At 40.0% G+C, this 8,134-nt stretch overlaps 1 protein-coding gene across 1 annotated transcript in view; it reads right to left on the bottom strand.

Annotated features, from left to right (window-relative positions):
• Nucleotides 1-6,138: 6,138 nt before the first annotated feature.
• LOC140953669 (microfibril-associated glycoprotein 4-like) overlaps nucleotides 6,139-8,134 on the bottom strand; it is a 31,615-nt gene continuing 29,619 nt past the window's right edge. Inside the window, exon 4 of the mRNA XM_073403082.1 lies at nucleotides 6,139-6,370. Coding sequence (XP_073259183.1) covers nucleotides 6,139-6,370 — 232 coding nt within the window. The remainder of the gene's footprint in view (nucleotides 6,371-8,134) is intronic.

Raw genomic sequence — 8,134 nt, 5'->3', positions numbered from 1 at the left:
GAAGCTCGTAGAGATCTCTTTACACGAAAGGGGAGACACATTGAAGGTATTCCCCCTACGGCTGACGCCTTGCGTCTGCACACAAAGCGCTGTGCATACCAAGCTGGGCACTGCTGGGGCAAGGCATTGGTGCCATCCCATCCCCTCTCATGTCCAAGTGAACGGGGCTGGGTGCGGAGTGCCAGTCAAGTTTGGGAACCACTATTTATGACCCTTCCGGAAGCATCGCAGAGCTGCCAGGAGCTGTTAAAGTGTGGATGCAAAAGTGACAAGGGCTGCACCAGAAGATGTAAATGTGTTAGATCCGAGCTGCAGTGTACAGCCTTGTGTAATTGCAGCGGTCTTTGTGAGAGGGATGAGTCCACAGGGTCGTAAATGAAGACATACACGTTAACTTCAGAACGGTTGATAAAGTGCGTCTTCAAATATCTGTAATGCCACATTATTTTAAAGTAGCACCATGTTGTATTTAAATAAGAACTTTGAAAATATTTTTCAGATTTGTTTTAGTTATTCAGAGAGCTTCAAAAGAACACATTGTTCGTTGTTTTACCAAGATATCAGTTAACACGGAAGACATGTCCTGGTACCTGGTTGTAAAATGTTTTTTGTCTTTAGGAGAGCTTAATTACACGTTCTTTAATCACAAAAGAAGTATCTGTGACTATAACAAGTCGTTTTAATACATTTATGCGTCCATTTCATTCACTTAATCTCTCACTTAACTGTTCAAAATTCTACACTAATTGGCATTAACCTCGTTGCCATGTCAGGCTACCAGAACGAGGTATCTCACCTCAAAATATCCACATAAGGTTTTATCTCGAATAAAAATTATTCAGCTATTGATTCACGGTCTATAAACAGTTAAAAATTCATGTTAAATAAAAGATTGTATCTGAGCCTCGTTTTCATGCTAATCAACCAGTGGGTGACACTTCTACCTTAAATTATGCAAATTAGGGGGCAGATTCCGGGTGGGTCCATAGCTATAATTGATAAACTAACGAATATCTACCTTTGTGCCAAATTTGACGCTTTTACCATAAATCCCACAATTTTTACACCAATCTGCTGGACTATTGGAGACCTTTGAAGTAAGTATCTTCATGACAACACTGAAGGTGAGGATCTTCGGGTCTCCGGGTCGTTGTTCCCTTCCAACATTTGCCTGTCTTCCCTTGTTCCTGCTGTTATTCCTAATTAATTTGTTCCCAGCTTTTTTGCTATACGACCCTTACCCGCTCCCTCCGCAACACCACCACCGCCGAAAAAAAAGATTAATAACAAGAGTAAACCATACCGCAAAGCATTTTAGTACTTGGGCATTTAATGAACGTACAATTTTCATGTTTTGCGCCAAACTAACCCGCTGTGATTCTTAAACATGTTATAACTATTTCAACAGTGAAAAAAGCAAGGCTGACTGTATAGCTATGAGACCATATTTTCTTCCAATATTTCGCGAGGCATGTGTCGAAGATCTTATATCTTATCTAGATCGCTACTGTTTTCAGTACTTTTGATTGAAATCATGTATTGTTTTCCTCAAAATCACGTCAGGTCGTTACGAGGGTGTCGAAAATGGGGTAAACCATTAGAGAAGTGTAGAAACAGTGTTATGGGACATTCTACTGAACGTGGATAATCTATCAATATCTGAATTGTTACAACATCGACACGTAAGACTGTACACCGGTGTCAGTTTACACTTTGGGTTTTACTTTCATCTCAATACGTTTGAATGAATACAAATGTCCTCTTATTGTGACCCATTTCACTCCATCGGCGTTTTGGTTGCTGTATTTTCCACTGTAATATACGCCATTAGGATTTGCCCAACTGCAGGCGTTATACCACCATCCTCCTTTTTGTGTCTCCGCGCAGTTTGCGCTGGATCCGTCATTATCAGCGTCTTTGGTTGAAAATTGCATGTTGCTGTTAGGAAATAGAGAACAGTCGTTATCGGCGCATCAACCGAGGGAAAAAATAGTGCATCTTCCCTGGGGTACACTTCCCTGTATGCTTTATAGATCTGTGTTGATTTTTCCATGTGTAATTATGAAAATATTTTGTTCTTATTATTTAACTGAGGGAACCCATTCCTTATAAGCCCAGTGGTTTCTCTTAGGCTTCCTCGCCATGAGGGTTTAAATAATTAGATTTCCTTGCTTTTGTACAATTTATGGCAAAACAATAAACTGAAGGGAACTGAACTGAACTGTGCTTTCCAAAGTCTGACCAAAGGGCATAGTTTTTGAGACTCTCTTGTTCAGAACACGCGTACACTGAGATTTTCCCGAGGTTTAGATCTCAAAAGGAACCGCTGGAGTGTGTTAACACACTTATTAAATGAAAGGTAGACAGATAATCGAAATATATCATGTTAACAAATGTATTATTAGGTTCATTTAAGGAGATATGTCGTGTGTGTATCAAACACCACAAAAGAGAGCGGAGGGCAACTTAAGTACACTGATATTTGTGCTAAACTGATTGGCTTCCTGATTGCAGAACGTAGTTTTGAGAAGAGATGTGAACAATGGTTTGAATTAAGGTCTTGATTTGGACAAACGCGCGTTACCGAACGTAGAATTTGTAGCTCATCCCCTCAGCGGAAGATGATGTGATTCCTTTAGGGGAAGAAAGTAGTGCGGACGAGTGTTTCTGTAGTCCGCGATACAGACTTACTTGAAAAAGTATACTTCCGGCGCCCAACAATAAAATAACATCACAAATGTCCTAAAGTCTCGCCCCATCTAAGGGCCTGAATCCAAGAAAATTTTGCTGGTGGGATTCGAGATCCGGGATTTCAGTTACTCGTTGAATCCGAAATCCTGGGCTTTGGAATCCAGAATACAGACAAAGAAATCCATAATCCCACTAACGACTGATACCCAGTTGCACTTTCAAAGGCTAGAATCCAGCACTTGGAATCCGGAATGCAAAGCGTGGAATCCAGAACCCAGGACTGTCTTGGATTCTCATAAATGGGGCAAACAGACCCGTACACATGGGTCGAACAGACCCATACTTGGGGCAAAGAGACCCGTACAAGGGCGGACAGACTTACACATGGGGCAAACAGACCCATAAATGGGGCAAACAGACCCATACATGGGTCGAACAGACCCATACATGGAGCAAACAGACCCATACATGGGGCGAACCGTGAAAGTGTAGGATAAAGACGTTTCCGTTAACATTTAACATGTAGTTGAAAGAGAAAATAAAGGAAAAGAAGACATTCTTGCTTTAAAAAATTCGATGTAGCACCCACAACCGTAAAAACGTGGTGAAAGCATAATTCTAGTTGACATCAAGAGTATATGGAAAGAACTGTTTAAAAATATACCGCGGCTATCTATTGACAAGAAATTGAGAAATTTTCCTTAAAACTGCTTCATCGTGTATTAGTAACCAAATATGGAGCAACAGAGATTTAAAATTTCTGTTTACGACGAGAGCATCTACTGTAGATCACGTGATTCTATATAACAAGAGCATTTTGAGACAAAAGTTGTGTTGGCAGATGAGAAAGAGAGGATTTATTACTTTTTGAAATAAAATAAACGAACTTCGTTGGAAAGCATGCATATGCGTGCTGTTTGAGTCACAAACAATGTTTACAGAATGACAAACTTGAAAGGTGGCAACGGGAAACAATTTGAGGCCGTAAAACTAGTCCTTAAACAAAGAATAGGAAAAAGGTAAGTAATTTAACATTTATCACTTTGTTCGTCAAGATTACCAAGACTTTTTAGGACAGACGTTTCATAACCTTCGCCTGGTCCACTGATGATTGTTACGCATATCTTAAAGATTGCGTTACTTTATGTTGTCTGTGACATGATTTTCAAATAATTTCAGAGAAGCTCAAAATGATTTCCCCAAAATAATTTTTACATCATATGAAAGTTTGTTGCTTGTAGTGTTTTCGCCTTCAGTCTTAAAAAATTCTGATCAAAGGCACATGATGAAAATCGTCGCTTTTTTCAACTAACTCTCGTGCGTAAACAACAGGTAGCTGTACGCTTTAGCTTCTTATAATTACTCAGATTGTTGTAATTCTAAAAATATTATATATCTGGGCCAACGACGAGTTATACTTAAAATTTTAGCAATATGTTTTTTTTCTAGCGCGGTTATTTTGAAACGTGAGTCAAGCGAATCGTAGTGAATTTCAACCCTGTTTTGGCTTGTAAAATCGACCGCCGGGCTTGAAACGGTTTTCCGCGTTTTTCTTGAAAACGAGCGGATCTTTCGAATAAAAAACTACATAGCGTTTGTATACTTACTTAGGTCTACCACTATGCAAAAGAAGAGCGATTTTGATTTTTTGAGCCTTGCCACGAATTGGGGATTTTGGTCGATTTTTGCATGGATTCGCTCATAACAGGATTCGGCGCTGGAAAGGGAGGCCTTGAATAAATAGATAAAGTTAAGTCTAAAAGCGAAGCTCCTCTTGATATACCCTGTAAAAGTCACACGGTGGTCGGTTGCTAGGGCTTTTCCTCCCATACCGCTCAAAACTGAGAGTTTTAGGCCATAGACAGAAGTAGAATACATCGAATGTGACGAAACTTGGTAGGGAAGTAGGTTGATAATATAAATTATCTTCTAATTGGTTTTTATTTCATCCCATGTGACTGCTATTGTGAGGTCATAAATAATGTCCAAATTTGGCACCAGAATAAAAATTCAGAAAAGAAGTGGTAAAAATTTTATACTAGTTTTCTGTATAGAATTCTATGATTTCTGGTGTAAACCCCATCTTAATCGGATAAAAAGGCGTAAAGTTACAGCTTATTAAAGAAATTCAAATTTCCCGCCAAACGACCATATTTGGTCAAACTAAGGGGTATTTTAAACGCGAGAAAAATGAATGTATTGGGGCAGGAGAAAGGACAACGTTGCATTAAATCAAAATGGTAGTCTTTTTACTTAAGGTAAGTGGGACTATGACGCATTTTTCATCACGAAATACGTCATTAACACGTCACAATGACGTATTTCGTGACGAGAAAGGCGTCATAGCACCACATACACTAATTAAAAAAAAACACAATTTTAATTTTATGCAACTTTGTCATTGCTCCTGTGCCAATACATTCATTTATCTCGCGTTTAAAATACCCCTAATTTTGATTATATAATTATGGTCATTTGGCGGGATTTTTGATTTTCTTTAATTAGCGGTAACTTCACGCCATTTCATCCGATTGAGATGGGATGGGTTTTCACTATAAATATTCTTTCGGTGTAGCAAAAATGTCTGTAACGTTTTGACAACTGCCTTTCAAATTTTTGATGTTGTTATGTTGTTTAATGTTGTTTTTAATGTTGTTACTAAAACATGACGTCATACTTTCAAGAAACGTCAAAAATACCTTTACAATGGTAAAAATTTAAAGAAATTTTTTCTCTATTTAAGATGTTCTAATGTCTTGTTTCATTTGGAATATAAACTACTCCTCTGCGAGCAAACAATTGAATTTAAGCAGTTGCTGGAGGAAAAGCCCTAGAAACCGACCATCGTGTCAAATTCCTTGTCCAACCAGTTTAATTAGATGTGTTGATGTATTATGATTGTTATAGTTGTGTATAGTGGTGTTGGGAACCTCACTGCTGGTGAACTGGACAGATCTGTTGAGTGCCTTAAGCGTAGGAGATAGTCCTTGACAATCGTTTTCAATATATTAATTTTATTATTGTGTTGGCTAGTGGGATGGAAGTATACCAGTTCATGCGAGTTTATCGCCCACGTCATCCATAATCTCGCAATGGCCATCACTGGCTTTTCTCCTTAACCCGATCCTTTGCTCAAAAAGCTTGTAGGGTATAGTTTAAGAGAAGAGGGGGGAGGCGGTTATCCAATGAACGGCTTTCCGTCATATTTGTATATAATGTAGAAGGTTGAATGTCCTCGTTTAAGACTCCACAGTTGCCCTTGAAGCATCACTTCTCGGTTATTGCTTCATTTGAACGATCTAAAGCATCCTTTTAATAGGAATCATCCTCAAATATACCAGCCGTCAGAAGGGGTTTATTTACTTACTACCGTAAAATGATTTATTCAAAAATGGTGTCGTCTTGGTCGGTATTCGTAAGGCCTTCCCCTACCCGTTCTGCCAGATTTTATGATTTGGGTTTTACTTTCATCTCAGTACGTTTTAGTGAATAAAAATGTCCTCTAAATGCCTTCCATTTCATTCCAATATCGCCCTGTATATATCCACCATTATGATACAACCCATTAAGGTTTGACGCGCTACAGCCAGAGTACCACCATGCCCCTTTCTTGCTTTGAGCACAGTGGGTCCATTTCAGGGCATCATTGTCGGAATCTGTGGTTGAAAACCGCGTGCCACTGTGGAGACAAAAATTTAAATACAATTTTATAATCTTCTTGTAGTCTTATAATCAGTTGTTAGTTTTGTTTTCTACTGTCAGCCTTGACGACTCGACAAGACTGAATCTCTTGTGTGGTTATGAATAAAATCTGAAAAATGTAAATGCATATTAATGATCTGATTTGACTCACTAGATTCGCCAATATTTGGCAGGGTAAACGTGTATAACCAGTCGCTGGGGACCCGTGGACCCTATAAACGATTGACCGCACTATCGGGCAGTCTGCGTTGATCTACGCCTGAGAAAAGTACCGACATTTCGCAACGCCACCACTGGTGTCCCAGTGAAACTACGTCTGAAAAACGAGTGCAGAAATTCCACACTGACCCCTCACTACCCAGATCTGGGTAGTGTTTCTGATTGATCGTACCGCGTGGGAAATTTGCTTCAACCAATCAAAAGCACTACCCAGATTTGGGTTGTGACGAGTCGTCAGTATGGAATTTCTTGGCTCGTTCCTCAGACTTCATTAGGTTTCTGTGAAACTGCCCACCTACCCCTCCCCTAAGCCACCATTTTGCCCTAAGTGAGGAGTACGTGTTCATGTTAGCTTAGGGGAGGGGTAGGTGGGCAGTTTTCCAGAAACCTAAATTGATTCGAAACTTGTGGTGGCGTCGCCTATTTCCCTTTCGTAAACGGTGGTTGCCCTTTGAAACGGTCTATGCCACCATTGGTAACAAAGCCTTTAGTCATGATAGATAAAATATCTTCCCTGGATTAAGCTACAATAAGAAAAATAATGCGTTTTTGAATAGTCTTAGAAAGAACGACCTTGAAGCCCAAGTTGAATTTACGATAAAAGTTATGGAAAGGGCTAGGATCACCTGTGATTGATGTAACAGTTAAGAAAGACAGTTTGCTAATTTATGTACTTGAATTTTTCGGAATTTTGGCGGGTGGGTGTGGTAGTGTATTTGTAAGGGAGAGAGATTAAGATTCGAAATCTGCGGGTTCGTGGTTCAGATTCGACCCTGGATTGCGATTTTCTTTCTTTTTTAGTAGAAACACTCTCAATACCTTACCGGTCAAACATTTTCTAAGTGTTTTAAAAATGGCAACGACCGTTTATATTATGAAAGGGACAACTGCGGTGGCGGTGCTAGATCTAAGTCCGTTACCCTTTTCAGAAGCGTGGTTTTTTTTTATGTTCCCTTCCAGCTGATAAGGAAGGATGGAGGAGTCATTGCCAAAGGTCTCACTTCACCGCCTAATGACGCGATCACCTGAACTGAGACTAGATCATAGATCACTGCCAGCATGACCTTACCAGCTGTTTTAAGTGCCTGGTTGGTGGTCCGGCCAGCGTTAGCCTGTGCCAGGCTCTCAGATAGTACAGTGGGAACGTATTAAAACGAGCAAAGCGAAAATAAGACGCGCACGACTTGGGAAAGGGGGCGGTGGCGGCGGGAAAAATGGGAGAGAGAGCCTGTTAGCATTTCTTTAACGACCCTCTTCCGCCCATTTTTGTCACGTCTGGATTCGGCTGTCAAAACTGTTAACACTTCAGTTAGCTACAATCATTCTCAAGTTTGTCGCGTGAGCATTGCACGCGACGCGAACTCCTTGTGCGATGTGTGGAAATTTATGTCTTTGAATTCGTTATCCTGTGAGAGCATCCGTTTTTTTGGCTCTAGTTTATAGCAATAAAAGGGGGCTGTAAGTTTTTTCCTCTGATGGGTACTGAGTTTATGCTCTGGAAGGTTCTACATTGTCACTGAGC

This window comes from Porites lutea, chromosome 12, assembly GCF_958299795.1.
Source record: "Porites lutea chromosome 12, jaPorLute2.1, whole genome shotgun sequence".
Classification (NCBI taxonomy): Eukaryota; Metazoa; Cnidaria; class Anthozoa; order Scleractinia; family Poritidae; genus Porites; species Porites lutea.
The sequence above is the reverse complement of the archived record's forward strand: the minus strand, read 5'-3'. Positions and strand labels throughout refer to the sequence as shown.